We start from the raw sequence: 27,247 nt of genomic DNA, 5'->3' as shown, positions 1-27,247 counted from the left end.
CTTTTTTTTTTTTTTTTTGGTACTGGGGATTGAACCCAGGGGTGTTTTACCACTGGCCACATCACCAGCCCTTTTTGTTTTTTATTTTGAGACAGGGTCTTGCTAAGTTTCTTAGGGCCTAAATAAATTTCTGAGGATGGCCTTGAACTTGAGATCCTCCTGCCTCAGCCTCCTGAGCCCCTGGGATTATAGGTGTGTGCCACCATACTGCACAGGGAAGAGCTACTTATCTCAAAGCAAGGAGTAAAGTCCTTTTATTTATCCCTTCTTCAGTTCTGTTTTTGAAAGGCCTTTTTCTAAGCATGGGGCACAACACAGAGTTAAACAGGAGTCTTGTTCTCAGGAAGCTGCTATGCCAGTGGAAAACTACTACAGATAAGCATTCAGTCAAGATTATTTTGGGAAGTATTAATGTTCTGAAGACTCAAAAGTGGCCTACGGAGGTAGAAGGGTGGGGGTTGGGATTCCCCTAGATGGGCCATGTTCTGAAAAGTTTTCTCTGAGGAAGTAACATTTGAGATGATATTCAGATGAGGGAGAGTCAGTCATATGAAGATTTTGGGGAGAAAGTGCTTCAGGCAGAGAAGATAGCACATGTGTCTAGGTTAGAGTCTTCCTGTAGTATTCTGGGACTGTATCAATGCTGATGTAGTTGGGCCAAGTGTCCTATGGACAGGAAAGCCATAGGAGATAAGTTGTTGAAGGAGTCAGGCCACAGACTTATAGACCTTAATAAGTGGTCGAGGTTTGAAGTCAATAGGCCTCAACACTTACGAAACCTTACAAAGAAATGGAAAATTATATTGTGATTGTGCAGGTAAATAAGACGATGGCCTTAGGGATTAGATTAGATTAGTTGGAGAAATTTTAATGAAAGTGGGTTTTGTAAAGAATTTTAAAGAAAGAGGACTGAGGGGGGGCAGACAAACTTTGGGATAACAGGAGAGGAGAAAACTTTCCAGAAGAGGTGTTCGAAGTCATGTGTGTAGTTCTGGGAAAGATATAGGGAGAGAGTAAGATGCCTGGTTGAGGATTCTGAACTGATGGTGGCAAAGTCACTGTGCCTGAGATTCCTTATGACTAAGATAAACTTTGAGAGCACACATAATTTTTGGATGGTTTCCGTGCCTGGGCTCTGTGTGGTAAAGCCCTTTTTTTTTCTTTTTATTTTCTCAAAATAAATCTCCTAACATCTGTTTTAGGATGAAGGATGTATATTTCACTGTGTAAAATCATTTTTTTTTAAATTAAAAACCTTGTACATGATTGATGTTTCTGGACATGTAACGACTTCCCCGCCACTAAAAATGATGGTATAATTGTTTTATTTTTTTTTCTCTCTGGTTAGCAAGTTCCAAAGCTTCACACTAGTTATCATTTCTGGAAGATGTTTTATCAGACAATGACATTTGGCTCTTGATTTGAGCAGGCCTAAAAAATCTATTTCGTGAGGGTAATTTTAAATGATTTGGTTTAATTAAAATGGTAAATGATGTTATTTTATAATAATGATATCATTCCTGAGGCACATTTTTCTTGGACAGCTGTACTGTGCTATTATGCAAATCATTTTTTTTTTTTGACAGGACAAGAACTCCTGCTTTATACTCCATTACTCACTATTTCACTACATAGAGTTTTCTGATCCATAGACAGCTGGTATGTGTGTTTGTGTCGGCATGTGTCTGTCTTATTCACTATAATTCTTCCTTGATGCAGGATTAAATTGATTCAGATAAGCTTTTTTTTTTTTTTTGTAGAGATCTAATGAGATTCTTTTATTCTTGAAGAAGAAGAAGAAAAAAAATGAGTTAACCTTATATATAAACCAAACTGACATGCGTGCAATTGAGTTTGAAAGGAATGCAAACAAAAAAATCAATAAAACAAGCAAAAATAGCAACTGCATCAGAAAGGCAGAGAATTATAAGATGGCATTAGCAAAATCTGCCGTGATATATTTTGAAGGAATAGAAGACAACATTCTAAGGAATGGACTTGGAACTTGGGATTGAATTTGGAACTTGGGATCTACAGTAAATATTTTTCCGTCAGACCTGTCATTTTATGACTAAGAAAATAAACAGTTGGATCATTTTCCTGAGAGCATGCTACTTGTTAGTGACAGAATAAATAGTAGATCCATGACTTCTAGCTTTCCAAACTCTCCCACTGCTCCTCTGTTCTCTCCTTCCCCCCCTTTCTTTTCTCTTCTGTTTTTTATAAATAACATCATCTTTCAGGGATCAAAGCTAGCTAGTCTAACACTTTTTCTTTCTTTGAGGTAAATAATCTATATGTTGAATTCTTTGTCCTGCAGAGTGGCAGTCTGTCCCAAATGCCACACAGGCGTGACTCATTGTTTTGCATGTATTTTCTCAAGTTTTCTTGCCATAGTTGCTGGCTGCCTTCTGTGTATTGCTGAATGAGTGAGTGAAAAATCTCAGAATTTTAGGATTACAGGAATCCTTTTGAATCCTAAAGAAAATGAAAGTGGGTAGTGTCTTCATGAAGCTCCTTATACCTAAAGTTGCTAAATGAATTCTCAAACAGATTTTTTTTTTAAAGTTCAGAGATTAAGGGTAATAAATGCAACATGCATTAGTAAAGAGAAGTGAGGCAACTTAGAATTTTTAAAAAAAAATTTGTAAAGTGAAAAATCTCATGAATTAAAAATATTTATTAAACATTTATTCAGTGCCTACTGCATGCCTAGCACAGTGTAGGACTATGAGTTCTTTTCCTTTTCCAAATTATATTTTACTATACATATTATTTCATAAAGTGATTGACTGAATTTATAAAAGTCATGAATATATATCCATATCTTTAGCTATAGATGTATAGACTTCTTTTTAATGGCTTTATAGTATGCCAGTTTGGGGATATACTGGTTTTTTAAGATTTTTGTCCTATGTGAGGCACTTAATTTGACCCTAAATTGTAGTTAAAAAAATATATATATATATATTTATTTATTTGAGATGTATCCTGTCAACAAAATTATATGTATATGGTACAGTATAGTTGACTGGCACATTGTTTTATAGCAGATTCTAGAAATTTTTCATCTTTTATGACTGAAACTCTATATCTACTGAACAGCAGTTTCTCTATTTTTCCTTGTGTTAGCTTTCTGTCACTGTTAAAATACCTGATGTAAATCAGAATAAAAGGAGAAAAGATTTATTTTGGCTCCAAGTTTCAGAGGTTTCAGTCCATTTTGTCTCAGGAGCTTTTGGGCCCATGGTGAGGTCCTCCTCAGAATGTCATAGAGGGGGCTGCTTCCTTCAGGGTGGACAGAAATCAGAGAAAGAAGGAGAAAGAAGCCAGGATCCCAAAGGATTCTGATTCTTCAAGAGTATGCTCCCAGTGACTGATTTCCTCTAACTAGGCCCCACCTCCTAAAGTGTCCACCACCTCACAATAGCGCCCCCACCTGGAGACCAAGCCTTTAGCACACAAGCTGGCACTTCCAGATACTAAATGTAACACTCCCTCTGAGCAGCCCTTGACAACCACTGTTCTTCTTTCTGTTTGTTTGAGTTTGACCATTTTAGATATCTCATACAAGGAGGAACATGCGGTGTTTGTCCTTATGTGTCTGGTTCACTTAACTTATGTCCTCAAAGGTCATCCATACGTAGCATATGACAGGGTTTGCTTCTTTTATAGTCCTGGATGGAGATTTCTGAATCCATTAATCTACTAGTGGACACTTAGGTTATTTCTGCCTCGTGATAATTGTGCAGAGTGCTGCAATGAACATGGGAGTGCAGTACATTTCTTTGAGATTCTGTTTGGAATTCTTCTGAATACAGAAGTGGGGTTGCTCTGTCATATCATAGTTCTCTTTGTAGTATTTGGTGGGAACTTCTATCTTTTCAATAGAAAGCACACCATTTACTTTCCTGCCAACAGCACACAAGGACTCCCATTTCTTCATATCCTCAACAATACTTATAATTTTCCATTATTTTGATGAGAGCTTTCCTAAGGGGTGTATGTGAAGTAATAGCTCGTTGTGTCTTTGATTTGTATTTTCCTGAGAATCAGTGATGCTGAGCCTCTTTTCATATACCTTTGTATGTCCATTCATACGTCTTTTTTCTCTCTCTCTCTGTTTTTTTTTTCCCCCCAAAAAATGTCTATTTAAGGGGCTGGGATTGTGGCTCAGCAGTAGAGCACTTGCCTAGTACATGGGAGGCCCTGGGTTCAATCCTCAGCACCACATATAAATAAATTAAATAAATGTATTGTATCCACCTACAACTAAAAATTTTTTTAAAATAATGTCTATTTAACTCTTTTGCCCATTAAAAAAAACGGGTTTCTTTTTTGTTTTTTAATATTGAGCCATAACCCCAGCCTAAAACCAGGTTTCTTGTTATTGAATTGTGTAAGTTCAATCTCAACACCTCATCATGTTTTTAGAGGGTGTGTATCCTTTGGACTGGTTTATTTAAGTACTAATTAGAAAAATGTACTCTTTTTTTTTTCCCCTCTGGGAGCTTGTAATCTCTCGCTCCCTCTGGTTTGTGCATGTGACAGATACTACAGGTTCTTTGGAGCTACCACATGTTTCCTATCTTTTCATTCTTCTTAGTGGCCCCTGACCTTTTGGAGTATGTCATATCCACCCAGTGCTCTGGGTATGAATTGAGTGAGACAGAAACTAGTTCCTTAGGTTGCCCTCTGAAAAGTCTGCATGTTGAAAATACATTTCAGTCCTTTTTTCTCTCCCCATGGAGAATTTGGATACTGGATGATTTTTTTCTTATACTACATTGAGCTAGGGCTGTGTGGGGGGATGGCTATAACAAGTGAGTACCAACACCACACCTTTTTCTGCTGACTTTGATTTGGCTGATTTCATGTGACCCTGGGGGCAGGAGGCTCTTAACTGGCTTCTGATTTCTCACAAAAGGAATTGTTCTGTGTATTGTAGACTCTGTATCTCTAAGGGATAGGAGAGAGTCTGGGATTTCTTATTCTACCATCTTACTGAATGAATGCATCTCTTTGAGACTTTAAGATAAATGTTATGAGCAACTCAGGTCATTTTCTTATAATTGTAAAACCGGTAAACTAATAAGTACATAATGTAATTTCAAATGTCCTGAAAAAATAGTATGAGTGCATGATAAAGAGTCAATACCTGAGCTAATGAAATTGGCTGATAAGGGAATTAAATGTTTTACCAGAGTTCTGAAAGACAATAAAAAGCTATGTATACATATACAAGTGAATAACTGGGGAAAGGGATTCTAGGTAGAAGGAAGAGTGGGTATGAAAGCTCTGAGGCAGGCACATTATTGGCAGAGGCCACATGGTTAGAGGGAATCACTGAAAGGAGGATTTGTATGAAAAAAGACCAAAGAGGTTAACAGTGGCTCAGTTACTGTAGGGCCTTGTACATCTTTGTAAGAGATCTTGGATTTCATTTGGAATGACTTGAAAGACCATGAAAGAACTTGAAAAGGAGTCAGGCACATGACTTGGAATCACTGTGGATGTCCTGTGAAGAATAGAATGTAGTGGGATAAAAATGAGAGTCTGCTGTAAGAACCCAGTGGGGAAATGTTGATGGCCTGTATAAAGATGAAATCAATTGATGTGATGGAATTTGGGGTTATTTTGAAGGTAAAGCCGATAGGATTTGATGTGAGTTGTATGCAAAAAAAGTCAAAGATGATTCATAGATTTCTTCTTAAAGAACTGGAAAAATAAAGTTGGCAGTTAAAGAGATGGGAAAAAACCCAGATGAAGCAAGATTCAAGGAGGAGCTCCAGGGTTCAGTTCGGTACATGATTAGTTTGAGTTGCCTTTCAGACATCCAGCTGGGGGAGCAGTACAAGCTGAATACATTTGAGAGTTATCAACCTATTGAGGATATTTAAAGCTTTGTGTTTAAATGAAATCCTCCAAGTGAGGATGGATGGAGAAGAAAAGAAGTATAGGCTCACACGTGATACGGAGCCATCAGGGAGCGGGGAGGACAGCTAGAGTGTGTGGTTTTCTGTGAGCTACGGAAAGAGGCCAAGAGGTATGTTCTGAGGTGGGAGAGATTAGTGATGTCAAAATTATAACTCCAAGTCCTGACACTAGTTTGCCAAGTTATTGTTATTATTGTTTTCAATTAATAGTCCGCTTAGGCTCTCTGTGCCTTATCTTTTGTGAAAGAAATAATTAGCATCTGATTTCTGTTAAGTGACACTATATAGATAATTCTCAACCGGTTATTGATGAAACCCCTCAGGAATTGTACTGCTGGGTCCAAATAATTAACACAAGCAGAGAGAGCTGACTAAGCACACCCAACAGATGCAAAGGTGGTTTAAAAAGAAGACTTCAATAAGGTTCAGGTATATTTGGTCATCTCCAAATGCCAGTACTCTTATCCTTCCACGCCTCCTCTGGGTCCTCAGAGACTATGCATTAATATATTGAGTTGTTGTTGTTATTGTTATTATTCTCTTGCTCCCTGCAGTTTAAATGCTTCCTGTTTGTTTCATTAGCAGAAGCACATTCTTAGGTTGTGAGAATTAGGGGGCAGGAAATCTTCTGAGGATGTTTGGCCCACCTTGGGACCCTTCCAGGTGTTGGACTGGTCCTCCACTAGAGACTTCCCTGGCAGAGACATCTTCATATTCTGGACCTCTCAGCAAAGAAGACCAACCACTTTCATGTCTGTCATGAATTTTAGGGCATCATCTCTTTCATGGGTTTTGTGCTCCGAAATGCTCTTGAGACTGGCAAGAGTCTCCTGTGAGGGAGGATGAACAATACAGCCTATGTGACGGACTATTGTGGAAAGCACCAGGAAAGGTGCCAAGCTTGTTTGCAGTGCTGACGGCTGTGGTGTGACACTCTCATGTCAGCTTGAGAGGTGCCCGAGGGAAGCATTTAATTGCATTTTTGTGAAATAATTCCTGGAAAGGTGTCAAGGGGTACCTCTGCTGTTCTTGTTGGCTTGAAAAATTGAAAGAAATTCTTTCAGGTTTCTGTTTCTCAACAAAATGGATTTCAACCACTTCAATATCTGCCATCTGTAGTGAGTATTTGAGAATGTAATTGAGAAAGTCAGGGGAAATTTGAAGAAAAGCAAAGTGGCTGACAGGATGGGTATGAATTACTCTGTTTTGGGAAGTTACTCATATATTATTTTTGCTGTCTTGATTTTTTTTGTAACACTGAGCCAAGAAATATAAACATATTAAAACAATTTTTGCAAGACTTCCTTTTCTCTGCATAATGTTAGCAAGTCATTAGTAAACTTCCTCTTCAGTATATTAAGAAATTTTACCTGGAATCTGAAAGCAGAGAAATTTCTGGTGGGATTATTAATGGCAATGAGTCAACTCAGTTGAAGTGAGAAATTCATAAATTTTATGTGGCCTCAAACAGGATCTGTCTATCATACTCTTACTGGAATGTTTCAGTAGAGTGGTGTTTGGCTTTTATTGATGACTAATTTGGGTTGTAGGAAGTTTGTTGATTCAAATACCAGTTTTGTTAACTATCACTTTGATGTGAGTGTGTGAGTGTGTGTGTGTGTGTGTGTGTGTGTATCTACAGCATGAAAGTTTTAATCTTTGCTGTAGTTCTTTAGTTATATATTGAAGATGGATAGGCAAAAAAATTCCATTTGTCTTTAAAAAACTTTTTTTTTTAGTTGTAGATGGACACAATATCTTTATTTATCTATTTTTCTGTTGTACTGAGGATCGAACCCAGTGCCTCACATATGCGAGGCAGGTGCTCTACCACTGAGCTGCAGCCCCAGCCCCTCCATTTTTCTTTAAAGTTTATGATTATAACAGATTGTCTTTCTATGGAAATTGAATAATTTTCTTAACCATTTCTACTATAGTTACATTTATATAGACATAAAACATTTTGGGGGGGGGGTTAAATTGTATCTGATATGAAAATAAAGGCTTAAGTATATTGGAAAATCAAATGAGTAGACATCAGTTACCTTCTGTTGGAACAAACCAACATAATGTTTCAAGTTTGGAAACTATGGATGCAGGTAGTTGACAGAGTAAACTCTTTGTCACACTTTAGCTTATTTCTTCTCATCAGTTTAGAAATTCAGGTCTTAAAAACATACTGTGTGAATATATTTTGGTTATTGTAGCAGGCCTTAGGCAAAATAGTATAAAAATATCTTCTTAGATGTTGTATCCCTGATTTCAGTCTCCTGCCTATTCAAATTCTACTTTGAAGACAATTTATTTTAAAGGAAATTTCTAAAAAAATAAAGTGACTGTAAATTGAACTAAGTTCCTATCTTGTTCTTCTAGAACTCTTTATTTTGCTATTTAAATAAGCTTTATTGTCTTTCTTTCTACTTGCCTTTTTGTTTTGTATGAAAACCTTCTTTCTTCATGGTCTCCTTTTCTCTTACTAATCTTTTTTCCCTCCATTCGGATAGGGTAGAAGATGGCCAGAAACATGGGCAAAAATTAACATTTCTATAAAATATTATTTCATACCCTACTAGGGAATCCTGAAAGACTCAAGGAAAAATGCACCACTGGAGAAATGCAGGTTTTATTTATTTTTTATTAAAATTTTTTTTGTAGTCGTAGATGGACAGAATGCCTCTGTTTTATTTGTTTATTTTTATGTGGTGCTGAGGATCGAACCCAGTGCCTCACACATGCTATGCAAGCGCTTTGCCACTGAGCTACACCCCTAGCCCGAATGCAGGTTTTAGTATGTTGCTTCACATGTATTTTTCTGGTTATTTCAGATTTACAAGGACTCAGGTTCTTTACCATATTTTATTCTTTACTATTCACAGTGTGCTCATTTTATTCAGGCTCAAAGAATGAAAGGATTTTAGTGTTTCAAGTTCATTCCTTGTCTGATGTATGAAATCTTCTCTATAACAACTCTGTAAATGGTCATTTGCCCTGGGACACCATTATACAGATTTATTCAATGATAGAGCCATGATCATGTCAAATATATTGCAGGTAGCTACTCAGTGAGATATTGTGGTCATTTGAAGCTCTGAAAACTTCCAGATGCTTAGAACATGCTTATATTATAGGAAAATTGTTGAAGACATTTGATTATTACAGCTACAAAAAACAAAATTAAATATATGAATATTGCAAAAAAAACTGTTTAAGGGACTGTTTTGTCCGTTTAGTATTGTTTTCCAAAATACCCAATTACTTGTAGATTATTTTATGATCAAAAAACCTTCCCACGTAGATAGGACCAGATACCCAGATAGCTCTCATACCCAGCAGTATGTCTTTGGCTTTCTGGCTCTTTGATATCATCCACCCCCAACTCTGTTGTTCCCTGCTTTAGATTTTAAATTTTGGTTTCTACTAATAGGAAGTAAATTCACACTTTCAAAAGAACAAGAAAAAAGCTGTACACTTCATTAGCCTGTAAAAATAGCATTGACATGCAATTGCATAATCCTTAAATAGAAGGAACACCATGAAAAGGTAAGGCAGCAGATTTTAGTCTGGCACCAAAAAACAAAACAAAACAAAACAAAAAAAACACCACCTCCCCTGAAGGAAATACTCTCTTTTCTAAGTTGTAAAAATTAGATTTCATTTTTTTTAAAAAAGGTTGCTTTTTCATAAGAAGTTTCTAATATATGTGTGATTAAATTTAGGTCTCCTTTTACTTGAAAATATACTCTGGGACTTTTAAAACCGTTTTTGAAAAAAACATGAAATATATTTTGACTCAGATTGTTTCCAATAAAAAATAGATTAAAAATATTACTATATTTTACCTTTCTTACTTAGAAAATATACTTTGGGGAAAAGTTGAAAATGTGCTTCTTTCCCGGTTTCTAAATATAGTGGCAGCGGACACTTATGTGTTGTATAAAAAATTCGAAAGTATTAAACCTTTTGTTTTCTCTGTGTGAAATCAGAACTATGCTTTTTATAAAAGAAGAAGTATTGTTGATGTAAGATTTAGAAAGCATAATGTTTATCAATACTTGTAACAATTATTTAACTGTAAAATGTAATTTGGGGATGTTGTTTACTATTTGGATTTATGTAACTATCTCTATTTTTCCTGTTATGTTCATTTTTTTTCAATTAGGTTAGAATTTATACTAATTAGTATGAATGTTTGATGTCAAGTCATGAATGTAAAATTTCACTTTGACACAATATAATCATCTTTATTATCTAGTATCTCTGGATTTCTCAGAAATATGCAAAAATTGAACAGAATTTGAGTTTCCACCAAGGAATTAACAGCTGGTTTATGTTTTCAGGAAGTAACATTCTCAGCAACATAAGATTTAACCTAACCTAGTAAGTACATATTCTTCACTGTAGAATTGTAAGCAAAGTCCTAACAGATTGATCCATTACCAATTTTCTAGTTATGGGAATTGGCTTTAATTCTGTAATAATAAATACTACAGTGCAATGAAATCTGGTATATTATTACACACTATTCATCAAAACACAAGTACCATCCTTTTGTATGCTGATATTATAATGCCATTTCAAAGGCCCCAAATGCTCAGAGTTTAGCAATTTTAGATGGTTGAATGTACTATATGCATTAGCTGAAGACTTCTCATGAAATATTCTTGAAGAGCAATGTGCTGATATAATGTGGTTTTCAAGAAGTTGCGTGCTCCCTTGCCCTAAGTGGCACTCTAACAGAAATATCATGTCCTGAGTGGCACTCTAACAGAAATACCATTTTATTCAAGGAAGCCTATGGCATTGTTTTAATTTCCAGAATATTGTGAAAGGAGAAAGAACCAAAAAAAGAAGAAAGGTCTGGTTTCTGGGGCTTATCCCTAGTGGTGCAAAGGATGTGTCAAGGGATAGTTTTCTGTGTAAATTCACTGTCAAGCCATATGCTGCTGCCCATTGGTGGAACCTAATTTGATACATATAATGGCCTCTAAGAAGTAGCCCCAGTGATTGAGACTTCTACCTGTCATGGATAAGAGAGGAGATGCTTCTTGTGTAAATTATGCCCATAAATAACATTCCAGATAAATATGTCCAGTAATTTTTTTTAAAGCTTAGGAAATGGATAATCCAATGTGGATCTTCATCAATTCAAACATGCCAGTTGAGGTTGCCTGTGCTGTGTGTGGATTCTGAGCCTGTAAAGAGTAAGGCCCATCTTCAGATAGTCTCTGGTTTTATTAGCAGGACCTTTCAAAGTTGTCATGTCCTCTGGGAGTACGGAATCATAACATTGTCACTTAGCCAGGGGTCAAAAGTGAGATGCATGAGGATCCTGCAGCCTCTAGCAACAACTCATAGGAGACTGTTGTTGATGAGTGATGACTATTTTTGTGTTGTAAACATGAATCATAACGACACCTTTAATTATCTGCTCACTAAGTTATTTGACAAGAGCGTCATTTATTATTTTGTCTTTCTCATTATGCATTCTTCTACTTTTTCAAAGTAACCTTGCTTACGTGGTTGAAATGGTCAGACATTGTACTGTAGATGTGTGATTGGATTTCTGAAGACTAGCTGCTCTCAAGGTGGAACTGATATCCTACAATGATATTGTCTCAAATGAAGATCTATAGTCGTACCTAACATATTTTTGACAAGACAATATCTATATTACTCTTTGAGGAATGGTATGATTATACAGGTGTCAGTATAATTATAAATGGAAATAATGGGAAAAAGGAGAAAAAATAAGAACATTCTTAAATATTCAATTAAAAAATTTGTCATTTGGATCAGTTATACACACATCATTGTTGTAACATAATTGGTTGTTGACACCTTATACCTGCAGTTCAGAATATCATTTAATATGTTCAAATTATTGTGACTCAACTTTTAGTATTATAGGTGTGGTAGTATATTTTAATGAAATCTTGAATATGATTTTAATAAGAAGATTTTGTAGAAAACATTTGGAACATTCTGTGTTGTTTTGAGGAACACGAGCAACTGAATATTCCAAAAAGGAGTGGAATTAGAATTTGTTGGTGTCATATATTTTCAGACCCACTATAAGATTACTCTGAATATAATACATCCTTCAGCCTTCTAGAGCTTGCTCAATTTCCAATATTTTTTCCTTTTATGAAAAAGTAGTCATTCTAATACCACATAACACACATAAAGTTGGTTCTTAGCATCGGACTCATGGAAAGATTTTATGATTGTCCATGATTTCCTGGAATATCATTTGTGCTAGTATATAATTCAAAGTAGTGTGTCTTATCAACTTTGGTGTTAAAGCTGAATATATTTCCAATAGGCCAGGGGACCCAGAGAGATCAACTTTTTATAATTCAAGAATGCACAAATTCACAGCAGAGCTCTCTACACCTTGAATCTGAAGCCATTATTGTCATGGAAACCAAGATTTTCTGTAATTACCTTTATGCATTATTGTTTTTATCATCTGAGTGCTTGTAAGCCTCTAAGTCCTCTCTTAAGTTGAAGTCTCTATTCTTAACCAGAACCTTGTAATCAACTTATTTTCCTTAGTGCACACTCTATATATTTATTTATAAACTGAAGAGCAAAATTAAATGTGAATTCAATCAACATTATCTTGTACTATTTTTAGGGTTTAATCTTAGCAGCCCTTCCTTAAAACATTTGAAGTAATCCTCTATTAGTATTAAATGCATAGGAATGCACATTTTCTTTATCTTAACCCAAAGAAATCAACCTGTTCATCAGTTGTCAACATTAACATGATTGTTTACAAAAGTTTCTTTTAATGGAAAAGTGAATTTTATTATTTACTAAGTGAACATGTTACTTTAGTCATGTGATACAGCACAACTGGAAACAGTTCTCCTGAAGACATTTGCTAAGTGCTCTGATATCTGAATCAAGGATGAAATTGAGGAGTCCTAAGTCTGTGTAGGAAAGGGCATTTAGTTTCCTGTGGATGTTGACTGAGAGATTTTGTTCAAAAATATAAAATAAATTTATGAGAACTAGAGAAAAGACCTTATGGTAGATTCATTCTCATAGTGACTTGATGTATTTTTAGTTTGATCTCAAGCCTCTGTTTCAATAATCACAGCTCTGCCATGCCTATTTACAACCCACACATTGCCAGACACTGCCATTTCTGGTTATAGCTCTGGATATGCTTCTTTTGAATTTAAATAATCTGTGGACTTTATTCAAGTATCTGACTGAGCAACATTGCACCTCACCATTGACAAAGGAAAGAACAAAATAAAAGCCATTGTTTATTTTTCAGTGCTGGGGACGGAACCCAGGACCTCCTGAACACTAGGCAAGCACTCTACCACTGAGCTACACCCTCAACCCTTGGGAGGGGATAAAATCAAATAATGGTGTTGGCCATAAAAGCTGTATTAAATTAATTGTTGGCAAAATTTGCTTGCTTTAGCCAATAAGATAATCAATTCTATTGGGTAAAGTCTGAATACTTGCCTTCCCTTTTCTCATTTATATTTCTATCATTTGTGTTTTTACTTGGCTGTTGCTTTGCAGTTGTTTGTCACCATAGATTAATAATCATTTTTAAAAAAATAAATGAATGTGTTAAAGAAATGTCTGTAAAATATTAAAATATACTATGTGTGCGTTTACAATCTGTCTAAACCTTCCTCTTTCCTGATGTTTACTGGAAGTGTTAGCTTTTCCTGGGAGTGACACCCTAGTGTTCCTGGGGCTTATGCCTACAGTGTTTGCCAGCACATGCAAAGGCGTGGCATCCCCATGTTTATTAACTGTGAAGCTCTTTCTTCCAGAGTAACCAGCTAATAGCAGACTTATCATAAGCAGCCCTTTCAGATTTGTGATACCTTGATTTATTTATTTAGCTACATAAGCTATGCTTTTCCTAGTGTTAGAGTACATGAACCTATAATTTTCATTTGGTTTTTGCTTAAATAGAATAATTTTCATTTTTTCACCTATTACATCCTATATATGGTTATTGCTATATTAAATTATTTTTTGAAGGCAATTTTATTTTTTTAAAGTTTTGTCTTTTTAATGCCTGCTCTCATAATGTACTTAAACATCATTTTCTTGCCAATAGTGAAGATATTAAATGATAAAGTATTCATTGAGGATTTTATATGATTAAGAACAAAGAATCTGCTTTTAATGTTCTTATTTAGCATTGGCTCTGGAAAAAGTGGACAATGCAGTAAGAAATGAAAAGTAATAAAATGTAGCTATTGAAAGATGAGATTAAATGTCGTGATTTGTAAGTAACGACTTATTTGGTTTTAGTTTTAGTTGAATCAAACACACAAAGAAAAGGGAATAATGAGTTTAGTATTAAGCAGTGGTTCTCAAAATGTGGTCCCCAAGACACTGTCAGAGGTTTGATGAGTCAAACCTTATTTTCTTAATAATACTAAAGTATTTATGTTTTTTCGTTGTCCATAGTAGCTAGCACTCTGCCTTTTGTCTTATGAAGGTGCACCGGAGTTTTCCAGAGACTATGTGATATGCTGTCTTGTCAGATTGAATGCAGAAGCATATATTAAAATAGAATTGTTATCTAATGAGCCAGACTTTATAGACCTTTATAAAATTATAAAACTGCTTGTCTTCTTACTACGTATTTTGTTTGCTTTGGAAAGCATAATTATTTTTCATAAAAGTAGATTACTTACACGAGCTTCTTTTTATTTGTATATGAATTAATCAACACATTTGAAAATTAGAAATTACAACATATGGTAAATATTAATACTTATTATCCAATAAACAAAAGTCTTCAATAAATTTTGGAACTACAAAGTAGTTTTAAGATATCAAATTTGAGACCTGCTGGTAAAAAGGATGAATGACATGTATGTATATATTCCATAGTAATAAACAATTATAATTTAAAATGGAAAAAGAAAATACCTATGAAAAAATGTATAGATCTATATGTAATATGTAAAAATGCTATAGATATACATGCCATGTTCATTGGTGAGAAGTTCAGCTATTTTAATGTTAGTTTTCCTTAATTAATTTATAGGTTTTACATATTTTCAATTTTAAAATATGTGACATGTTTCAATGAAAATATATTAAACCCATGGAAATGAAAATTTCTATAAAATTTAACTAAATGATTGTAAAGTTTACGCAAGAATAAAAAGGCAATAACTGTAAAGAACATGTTTTGAAAGGAGGATAATGAAGTGAGAACTGCCTTATCTGGTATGAAGCTTACCATAGAGAGGTAAACAGAATGAACTCTCTCAAAACTCGCTTCATTGTGTGCTGTGTACATGGGTATCTATGTGTGTCCATTTGTGTACATTTAACATAGAATGAAGGAAGCATACTTAAACAATATTCTCAATAAGCAATATATAAACTATTTTCACTAGTCCAGTAAAGATAACATGTTATTAATTTTAGAGGTATTGCTAAGCATTCATAAATTGTAGGGGGTCAGTTGTGATACCCTCCTTGGATAACTATTTGCTACTGTACCTCAGGTGCCTTCATAATCTTTAGTGTGGCACATTTATTTCTAACAATATCTCCTGAGGGAGTGTTCAAAAATAGAAAGCATGTATACACAAATATATTCAAAACAGCATGTTTTTTTTATAATGAGACAAATTTTAGAACAACATATGCGTCAACATATTGGACCATGATTATGTAAATGTGCTAATGACAAAGAAAATCTGCAGTGGAATCATGTTAAGATTAGAGAATGCAACATTTCATATCATTCACAAATCCAACCATCCAATATATAATTCACAGATCCAACTATGTAGAAAGCATATCAAACTACCTTGAGTATATACCTATACTGTTTTAACAGTAGCTGGGGTTATCTCAGGATTCAGGAATTATATGTTTAGTTTTAAATTATCTTTTCAATGCATTTTCATAGTGTCTTAATTTTTTTCACAAGTATAGGAGTTTCCATTCACAGATGAATACAAATCAGATATTGTAAGAGTCAGCTTTAAATGGGATTTGAAATTCTGTTTCACCTCTTGGTTTCCTGGTTTTTTCCATCTTTTTTTTTCTAGTCACTTCCTTGGGAAACTATCTCTATTTTCTGAATGTACTTAATGACCATTTGCCATAACACTATATAACTAAGCCAGTCACTCTTTTCTTGATTTTTGATCTTCTTATTCAATGAAACTCTTTCAGATATTAAAAATCTGAAAATTAAATGATAAAGACCTCTAAAACTCTATTTACAACATAAATATCCTCTTCTGTATATATCTGTATATTTATCTTCTGTACATTTTCATCTTACATGTTTTCTTATTATTTGTTCTTAGTATCTTCTCCTTTCCTTCTCCAACATCTGATGATTGAAGAAGGGATTATAATGTCATCTTTCTGTCTACCCCTCAGTAATAGTTGGAGAAGAATCTAGATCCTAATGGTCCCTATTTAAATAGTGCAGATGTTAATCTTTGGTGATTTTCATTGCTATAAAATTGATAAGAATGTAGTGAAATTTGAGAACTCTGAATCTAACTGGATTGACAAGCTTGACAGTAAATTGCTATGCTTTTTTCTTTCTCCTTCTTTCTTTCCACTTAGCCTGTTTTTTTAGGGGGGAGAGCTTTTTAATATATGGTCACTTCAATTATAGACAACTCAGGCTTGGATGCCTATGTTTAACATTTGAAATGATTACCACTTTGGAAATACTCTTTATTGATGAAACTATTACATGTTATTTAAATTGTAATTTGCAATCTGATATTTTAAACTTTAAGAAATCTGTGGTGCTTATTAGAGAACGTTGTTATATTTAGTTGTTTAATTCAATGTGCCACTATGTTAATTGATGATATGAATGCACATTAGTTGTACCCATTGTTTATTAGAAACTTCATAAAGATGCATTCACTTGATATCAAATGTATTTTTCTTATTATTGAACTGCTATGAAATTCTTTACTGTGAAGTTTTAACATCTACTTTCATTTTAAATAGAAAATTAAAACCTTAAAATTGATTCTCTTTGTCTAACTAGTCATTTCTGGGGTGGGATTGATACTGTTTGATGCCTCTCCATGATTGATGTGCACTGATAAATTTCTTTTTAAACTTGCAGCAAATAGTGGCAGCAATAAATGCAGGGATTATACCCTTAGGAAACACCTCCAATCAAATCAGTCACTGGGATTTGGGAAGTTCCTTCTTCTTTGCTGGCACTGTTATTACAACCATAGGTAGGAGACAACTTATTTTGTGTTTTATTTTGGTATAGTTTGTGACCTAAAATTCATTTGTTTGAATTTATTTATATAGTTGAGCAAAAAAAGGTCTTCCTAAGGTAGAAAACTAGATTGTGATAAGTTGGTTCTGAAAAGGAGTCCTGAAATTTTGAACATTGGAGTGATAGAAATGAATTAGTCATTGTTTTTGGACGCCGAGTTATATTTAAAATATATCTGAAACTCTGGAGCAACCCAGTAGAGACATTTAACAAATGCATAGTAATGTCAAGACTGGCTTGAAACAATGATTTCTTAGGACAAGTAGTTTTTACTTTCTTGTGTGTCTTTATTTCTTTAGTGTTGCAGGAAAGGATTTGACTACAGTTTCAGTACTCTTTCCATGATGTTCTTTCATATCAACTTTTTCAATTTGTAAATTTTAACTCTTCATTTCAACAAACTGAGTGTTGTTTCATGCTCATGGGTATGATTCTTTTCATGGTTCGTTTTTTAATATGTTATATTTTGTCAATGGCATAAACATAAAAAAAAAGTTCAAGCCAAAATGCGAGGATTAGAAAAACAAGGTCATTTAGGCCCCTGAGGTTTTTCCTAATCCCACCATTTGTTTAATGTTGAAAAGGGTCACAGAGGGATCATGGCTTTGTCCTTGAGCTTCATCATGCATGCATTCAGTACCTTCCACACCTGATATAATATAATATAATATAATATAATTAAATTATACCATATAATTTAAGGAATAATTATTAATATTGCTAATGACGCAGCAGAATAGGTACATGTAGAAGATGTCTTCTCTCTGTGAATCAGTCAATGTCCCAGAACAGATTAAATGCAGATCCCACAGTGGAATTCATGTTTGCCATCCTATGGGGTTTAGCAAAGATTATCATCTTCCTGCTCAGGGAAGGAGTGAGTTTAAAACATAACTTTTAAGAAGGGAGAACGAAGTTCACTTGTCAGAGTTAAGAATGATGTTTAGGTGGGAGAAAAATCTATGTGAAAAGGGAAGTTCTTCCCTTCTGCATGTGCTAACAATGAGAATTTCTGTCTGGGATTGATTACATTGAGATTCTGAAAGTTTCAATTATATTCTGTAATGTCATCCATCAGTGATAAAGTGGGGGAAATTTTTAAATCTGTGTTTTATAGCAAAGTCCTCGATAAGAGAACATGGAAAATATAGGGGTAAACTCTGGCTTAAAATTCTTTCTTTGTCAGGAATCTATAGTGGTTGCTATTGTATGAATCCACCATAGCACCTCTGCGCATTGTATCACTAGTCAGCAAAATAAATACCTTAGCATGTTGATTTTTTGCCTGTGTTAGGAGGTCAGGAAACGATGTACTCTTACATTTCCATCAGCTAGGTCAAAAGTTGTGTGGCTGTGAAAATCTGGAAGAAGGGCAACCTTGATTTCTAACCATAATAATAGGGTTAAGCTTGAGGCTTAGACATGTTGGCCATTTCTACCATGGAAATAACTATTTATTGTGTAAACTACTTAGAGTCTGTGAGGGGAAAAAAAAGAGAGCTCACAGACTTGAGTGAGAATGGCTTGTTTCTGCCCAATGAAAACTCCAGAGTCCAAGTTATAACTCATCATGACCTCCACTGAATTATTTTGCAAGAGACTCAGTCATTATACAGACTTACTGTTGCATCATATGTTTATAAACAGTCTCGTTGTTTAAATCCCCAGATTCAGTAAGTTTTTCAGACATATACTTCAATGCATGAAAAAAAAAATAAACCATTATTACCAGCTTTACCCCAAATTATAGCCATTAAGCACAGTAGCTGATTATTTGGGTTATTTAAGTAGCTGCCTTACAGCCCAAATCTCCCACTGTTTCTTTCAGTATTTAGTCTTAGGTGGCTTAAGTCATTCTGAGTCACTTGTACGGGGACTTCTTACTCCATAGGCTTTTGCTCCTAGGTCAAAACCCTCTCGCATCACCTTGTATTAGATTATGATTTAGGACAAGCATAAGCTTTGGCCTCTATCATGTGTCCATTTGACATCTAAATTATGGTTCCATATAATTTAAGGTATAATTATTAATATTGCTAATGATAATAATTGTGTGAGCTTTGAAGTGTCTATTAGAAGTCATAGAAATTGTAACCTATTGTATTAGCTACATTGAATTGGTCATTTTAAAAATAGATTTTGGGAGGCTTATAGTAAACAAATTTCAGTGGCTTTTTTAGGGTACTTAGTACACACAGTGCTTCATGGAGCTAGACTGTTAACAATTGTCCAGGGTCTTTTTTTTCCATTTTATCAATTTGTCTAAGAAGCAATTTGTCTAAGAAGCAAATTTGTCTAAGACCCTTGCTATTCTTTCAAAATATGCCCAAGGGAAGGTTAGTTGTTGCATATTAAAATTTAAAACATCATTTTACAGAAACTTTTCATGTATCTACATGTTCTTTCCAAACCTTTCACAAATCCTATTCTATATACCACAGAATATGAGCCATCCTTGACTGTTGTTTTCTGTCCTACCCCATATCTAGTTCATCAGCCAACTATGCTGGCTCTGCCTTTAAAGTAGATCCAATTTTAACTACTGCTCACCTTTTTTAAACTGCCACTATTTTGGCATTCACTTTAGCATCATTGCACAAACTTGCTTGGAACTCATCTGTGGTTTCCAGCTGTCAGAGCTTGCCTGACACAACTAGAAAGATGAAGGTCTGAGAGTTTAGGGATTTGTAGTTGTTTGGGTCTTTTCTGTTTCCCCAGTGCTGTTACATATTGGGGGCTTAAGGATTATTTTTGGAATGAAAAACAAATAGCCATCTTAAGTGGTATGAATGGGATATATTGGGCATTTCTTAACACTCAAGTGATATTTATGCTCTAAATTTTTAGTTTTTTTAAACAGATTTTGTTATCAATTTATTTGTTCGTTTAGTTTTTCAACAATCAACAGAACATTATGCTCTGCTGCTGCAAAGAAAAAAAAAGATAACTTCTTTGACCATAAGTAGCACATGAATTAGTCTAGGAAGCCAGAGGGTTAATAGACATTTATAATATAGTGTGCCAGGTGCTATGAATCAAGAACATTTAATGGAATGTATAGGGTGACGCTTTGCATAGATATCAGAGTAGGGGAGTATTTAAGGAATGGACAAAGGGTACTTGCCTTTCCTTAGTAGATGTTGTCCTAATTGAGAATGGAAAGAGAATTAGGGATTTGCCAGGTAAATGAAGGTGGAAAGGGAACATTTCAGACATTGAGAGTCATGCAGGAGAGACCGGGTAAGAGTCAGTGTGGTCTGCTGGGTACTGCAGATTATAACGGTTATAATTGAAGGGGTTCATCCTCAAGTTCATGCAAATCAATATCAATGTCAGAGGCTCTTGTTGGATCAGCACTATTTTTTCCACTGCTGGGAGTATAAGGAAGTAAGGGTACAGTCCTTGCTTGCAGTCTCATATGAAACTATTACACATATGAAATAACTGGAGAACAAAATGTAAGTCTTGTATAATCAAATGTTACACGGGCCAATCAAATGTTGCCTGGAACAATTGTTTAAGTGCTATAAGAACTGGGAAAGAAGGCAAGAACGTGTGGGTGGAACTGAGAGGGGAGGCTAAAGTGAAGATGTTGGAACTGAACTGTATTCGGTAGAAAATGTTTGATTTCAGCTGATGAAGGGGGGAAGCGCCAGCCCCCCCCCCCATCTGTGCCATGATGAAGCAAAAATCCAGAATGAGTAATGAACAGGATATATTTGAGTAATGAACAGGATATATTTGGGGGATAGAAAGGTAGGCATTTGAGGAGACCAAAGGAATTATTTAAAGAAATAGTGGGAAATATTATTGACTGCTTGAGATGGGAAAAAAGTAGTGAATATGATTCAATTTTGGAGGATCTTTGTACCTACTATACTAAGATAGAACATGAATCTTCTGGAAAAGTGAAGTGAAAGGTTCACAGTGACATTAGAAGACGTATGTGTCAGGAAGAGGAGAAGTTGAACTGATGGTTGAACTAAGAGAAGAAAGAGAAGGTCTTTGCTGTGACCTACAGGAGGAGGATAAGAGTGTCAGTTGGAGAACTGGAGCTGGTGTTGAAGGCAAAACACCGAAAGAATTAGATGCAGGGATCACCTGGTCTTGGTGACTAATAGAATGAGGAGAGCGAAGTCAAAATGTTGAAAGTGAAATGAACATTTAGGCAGCACACTTGTAAATCATAGAGAGTACTAGTCGTTCCTATTAAGAGAAAGGCAATCATAATAAAAAAAAACCAGCCAAAATTTTATGTGTTATTTTAGGAAACTTTATTTTAGCTGTTTTTTGCTCCCTCCATTTTTGTTGGTTTATTCTTTCATTCAGCCAGACTAGAAATGCACAGTGATTCTGCTCCCACCTGGAGCTTGCATCCAGGTCATAAAGATAAATGACCAATGGGAACATTAATAAACAAGACCATGAATGATTGCAGTATATGCAACAAAAGAAACTCATGTGCAACAATAGAGAGAAACCAGAGCAGGGAGTGGGAGTTGTTCTGAAGGGGCTGATGCAAGAACTCTCTGAGGAGGTGACATTTAATCTGAAACCTGAAGGATGAAAAGAAATCAGCTATGTACAGAGAGAGGAAAGATGAGTTCAGTCAGAGGGCACAGGGTGGATGTTGGCATGTTCAAGGAACACAGGCAATGTCATGTGGTGGACCCCGGAGGTCTGGAGGGAAGGGAGCAAGAGGAAGAAGTGAGGGTAGCAAGATGAGTAGGAGCACACAGGACTCAGTTCGTCATGGTAGCTTTCTGCATTTGGTGGGAAGCCACTGCAAGATTTAAGCAGGAGAGAAAACTTTGGTGTGACTTCAGCTGCCATTCAGAAAGCAAACGCTGAAGCAGGAAGGCCAACAGGGAGTATGGTATACTATCTACGCAGGTTTTTGTTGATGTGACCAAAGAGTCAACCTGACCAACTTTTAGGATTAAAATTTTATTTGAGGCTCATGGTTTCAGAGGTTCAGTTCATACTCAGCGGGTTCCATTGCTCTGGTCCCAAGTTGAGACAGAATATTGTGACTGAAGGTCACAAAGGAAGAACACTGCTCCTGCACCCTTCCAGGGAATGTCACACCCCACCTGCCTGCAGTTACCACCCAGTTAGTCCATTCAAACTAGGAAGGACCAATTAGGTTCAGCTTTCATAATCTAGTCATTTCATCTTTGCATATTCAAGCATTAACACAGGAGCTTCTGAGGGATACCTCGAATCCAAACCATATGTCCCCCAAAGTTCATGTGTTGGAAACTTAATCCCCAATGCAACAATGTCAAGAGGTGGGACACTGAAGAAATGATTGAATCAGAGGGTTCAGTCCTCATGAATTGACTTATGCCATTATGGTGAAAGTGGCTTTCTAATCAAAGAGGTGGATTCCTGGTCAAAAGCTGAGTTTGGCTTCTCTCTCCTAACCGTCTCCTGCATGGTCTCTTATGAGTCAAATATATTTCTTTTCTTTATAAATTATTCTATCAGTGGTGTTCTGTTATAGCAACCCCAAATGGAACTAAACCATATAATACAAAAATATATTTGTCTTGGTCCCAGGTCCCTGGCACAGAATTCTTAAAATACTCAGAATTTTCTGAGTGATGGGAATGTCCTCTGTTATTCATAATGAGCCCCTTTCAACCATACCTGAGTTTGTAGTAATGAGGTGACTCCTCATAAGCTCCTGGATGTTTTTAGAATGGGGACAATAGCCAGAAAAACTTCCTTAGTCTGTTTTTTTTAACTGTTATGATAGATTACCACAGATTGGATAATTTATAAACAATAAAAGGTTATTTGGATCATGGTTCTGAAGGCTGGGAAGTCCCAGATTGAGGGGCTGAATCTATCGAGGGCCTTCTTGCTGTATCATCCCATGGCATATGGTGGAAAGACAACAGATTTTTTTTTGTGTGTGTGTGTATGTGGGTACATGTGTGGGCACATTTGTGTGCACGTGTGTGTGTGTGTGAGAGAGAGAGGGGGGGTAGAGAGAAAAAGAGAGAGAGGTAGAGAGAGAAAGAGAGAGAGAGAGAGAGAGGAGAGAGAAGAGAGAGAGGGGGGAGAGGGAGGGAGGGAGGAGAGAGGAAGGAGAGAAATGAGCTAAACCCACTCCCATGATAATGATATTGATCCAGTCATAGGAGCAGAGACTTCATGACCTAATCACCAACCTCTTAAAAGTCTCCCAGGTCTTTGCATCAGTATCATTATCCTGGGAGTGAGTGAATATATTGAGGTGGTAGGATAGTGGTGTGCTAGGGAAAGGCATGGAAAATTCAAGACCTCTACTGCCCTTTCTCCACACTTCTGTGCATACCCTATTCATCTCTCCTTTGGGCTGTTCCTGAGGTATAACCTTTATAGTAAACCAGAGTTAGCAAGTGCAGTGCTTTCCTGAGTTCTCTGAGTCTGTTGAGGGAATTATCCAACCTGCAGAGGGGTTGTGAGAACTCTTGAATGTGGAGTTGGCTGGGCAGAAGTGTGGGCAGCCTGGGCTTGCCATTTGCAGCTGGTGCCTGACATGGGGCAGTCCCATACAACTGGGTCCTCAGCCTGAGGGTCATGATCTGTTTTAGTTATCATTTTTGCTGCTGTGACTAAAGACCTGACAAAAACAATTAGAGGAGGGAAAGTTTATTTTGGTTCTCAGTTTTAGAGGTCTCAGTCCATAGATGGCTGACTCCGTTCCTCAGGGACTGAGATGGGGCAGAACATCATAGCAAAAGTATGTGGTGGAGGAAAAGCAGCTCAGGACATGATGATCAGAAAGCAGAGCGACAGAGACTCCACTCACCAGAGAGAAAATATGTACACCAAAGACCTGCCCCCAATGACCCACCTCTTCCAGCCACACCCTAACTACCTTCAGTTACCACCCAGTTAATCCTTATTAGGGGATTAATTCATGGATGAGGTTAAGGTTCTCATAGCCCTTATTTAATTTCTAAACATTCTTACATTGTCTCACACATGAGCTTTTGGAGGACACCTAATACCCAAAGCATAAAAGCCCCTCCCAAATTTAATTGGTTGTTGGGCACCCATGTGGTGTCAGAGAACTGGGTGGAGGAAAAGCCTAATAAGGATGTTATTTCATTTATCCGTGTAACAGAAGATGATGATATTAAGAAGATAGCAGTGAGAAGGGTAAATAGTGGATAGAGAAATGATTTAGAAAGTCTGCAGATGAGGTTCTGTTTTTTTCTTGGAATCATGCTTTGAGGGATTAGTGGTTAAATATTAAGTTGTTTGTGGAGGTTAATGTTTTAAATTTTAAGTTATATTTTATCTCATAAGAAATCAGTTATTATGAGAAAAACTCTGGGATTTTCCGTTGGAAGAGTGTAATGGACAACAGTATTAGATTTTGAGGACAGTTTAAGGATTAGAAAAAAATTAAGATAATTTTACTACCTGAGGGTGTTAAAATTATAATTAATAAAATTATATATTTTGTTAATGTACAATTATACTAGCATATACTTATAGTTAATATAATTTATATAATTAAAATAATAAAATTTTCCACAATAGAAAATAAACTGGACTGCAGAGTCAGAATCTGCCCAAGTGACTCACTTAATTGTCCTGATCTCTGAGTGTCAGGATGCAAATAACAAGGACATCACTGTGGTCAGCAGTGACTGTAAGATCCCGAAGCATTCTTGTGAAGTCCAAATGGAAAACATCCCCTTGGCGTAACATTTCTCATGTTTACGAAGAACTCTTATTTTCTACCACTTGAGACTAAATTCGGCTATGCAGCTTCTATGCTTTTTATTTACTTATCTTTTAAATTTTTGTTTCTATATTTTGAGCTAGCCACTGGGGTTTTCAAGTTGCTTTTAGCTAGATCGAATTGCTAAAGCTACTATGATAATGATCACAGAGTTATTGCAAACTTACATTTCTCCAGTATGGCATAATGTGTAATGGAATAGAAAAAGAAAAAGAAAAAAAAAAGAGAAAAAGCAAATGAAAGGTTTGGAGTAATTTTAACAAGCAATTCCAGATAAAAGGCAGTGTGTTTTAGAAAGACTGAGTATGTTGAGAACTATGAAACTTTAATCTTATTTTCTGTTGGATGTAGTAGGAGACTATAACTTAAAAGTGAAGAAAAATTTCAAGTGTTTTCAGGCCAGCTGGGTGACCACAAAACTCGCTACCTGAACTTGGAAATGAATGGCCTTGAAGCAATGATGTAGAATTTGACAGTCACCATTTCTCCAGGGGAAGATACCCTGTAGCACTGAGTGTTGAGTGCTAACTTGTTAATTTAATACACTCATAACTCCGTGGCATTTCACTAGTCCCTTAGAGAACTGTGTATTGAGTTTTGGAAGTGCATTTTAAATGAAAGTTAAGGGCTCTTTCAGACAACTCAAAAGGCAAATAATTTTGCAAGGTGACCTTCTGCTTTGACTCTGCTATTACATTTCCCTTTGTACCAGTTTCTTAGAGAAGATGATAATTTTTTTAAAAGATATAATTCTGGTATTGTGTAATTGAAATACAGAAGTTGAAATTAAGTTGTTTTGGGTCTTGGATTCTCTGTTACTCTTCCCATGCCCTTCCATTTATAAAAATAAAACATATCTCAAGATGTTAACATATGTTCCTGCCATTCAAAATCTGTATGCAGATTTATTTATTTTCTAAGTTAAAATGTATTTGTCAGAGAAAACGCCTATGGATGGAAGTTAAGTTTACTGAGCACAAAATTATATTGGATGGGCGACACAGCTGAATTATTTCATAAATTGTATTGTAGATGCCTAAGCCAGTAATGTCATAGATTAGTCATCTTCTCTTCTCTTTGCAAATGTATGTTATATCAGGCATAAAGAGGTTCGAATCAGAGGACCTAGTATTCAGTCCTGCACTGGTTGAAAAAGGATTTGGAAACATTAGGGACATAACCTTCCCAGGAATTAGGTAATTTTTTCTTTCTTTTTTTAATAGGAGAATTCAGAACAGTAGAGTATAGATCTAGTAAAAATTTCAGCAAGAGGAGAGCTGGCCATCGGATTTTAGCATTATCATCATTATCTAGGGGTTTTTCAAGTTATGAATTGCTTGTATCCTGGAAGAAAAACACATTTTTTCCTATATTTCTGCATATTTTTGACAAGTTTGCAGTAACATATTTTAATCTTCTGGAAAGAAATCACTGTCAACTGTCATGATCTTGAAATTAACCAAAACATTGGAAGCAAGTAATTGTCATGGCCTGAATAAATGCAAAAATCTATTTTTTTTCCTTGGCTCTCCCCTGCCTAACCTCTGAAATGCAGTACTGTTTGTCCTAGATTAAAGATTTTATAGAGCATCGGACCAACCACCATGTATGCAGGTTTTGTTTTGAATGTGGCCAAAACTAGGTGAGGCGATTATCAGAAAAGTATGTTTTGGGAGTGTCTCAAGTGTTCCACTTGATAACGAAGGAATGTAATGACATTTGTCCAGGCTTATTTAGTTTTAGCTAGTAATTATGTACATATTCATTTTTTCCTCATTTCTGTTTTTTATCCTTGAATTTTTTTAGACTTGTGCAATCTTACTCTTGGAAAATTGGCATTGTTATATAGTACTGTAAATACTGCATAATGTTTACCAAAGAAGTAAAGCATAATGCAAGTAAGACTAATTCTAAAGAAAAAGAAGTTTCATGCAGCCAGCTCTTGGCTCTAACATATCACTGGGGGTAACAGTGACAATATGAACTATTGAAAATCACAGTCATCCAAAAGATGCACATTAATTACTAATTTTAAACTTCTTCCCCTTCGAACTTTATTTTAAAAACCAAAACAGCAAAACAAGTGTCCAGGTTTAATTGATACGTCTACCTTCTCTCTAGGCTTAGATTTCCCTTATTGAAGATGCTAACAAAGAATGCAATTATCCAAGGTAAGCAACAGGCAAAGAAAAAAGGGGTGTGAAGGAAAAATAGTGAACTGACTGTTTTCACCCACTTTACTCTAACCACTTACCTCAGAGCACTTCTGACAGCAGATGCGCAGCC

At 35.7% G+C, this 27,247-nt stretch overlaps 1 protein-coding gene across 4 annotated transcripts in view; it reads left to right on the top strand.

Annotated features, from left to right (window-relative positions):
- Positions 1 to 27,247, top strand: part of Kcnk2 (potassium two pore domain channel subfamily K member 2) — a 186,234-nt gene that overhangs the window by 79,434 nt on the left and 79,553 nt on the right. For 3 of the 4 annotated variants that reach the window (XM_048809384.1, XM_048809385.1, XM_048809383.1), the window contains exon 3: positions 17,050 to 17,167. The exons of the other annotated variant lie outside the window; for it this stretch is intronic. In XM_048809384.1, the coding sequence (XP_048665341.1) occupies positions 17,050 to 17,167 (118 nt within the window). The remainder of the gene's footprint in view (positions 1 to 17,049; positions 17,168 to 27,247) is intronic. 4 annotated transcript variants of the gene reach the window in all.

The sequence above is a fragment of the Marmota marmota genome, unplaced genomic scaffold (assembly GCF_001458135.2).
Source record: "Marmota marmota marmota unplaced genomic scaffold, marMar, whole genome shotgun sequence".
Lineage (NCBI taxonomy): Eukaryota > Metazoa > Chordata > Mammalia > Rodentia > Sciuridae > Marmota > Marmota marmota.
Note: the sequence above shows the minus strand (reverse complement) of the source record. Positions and strands in the feature narration are given on the sequence as shown.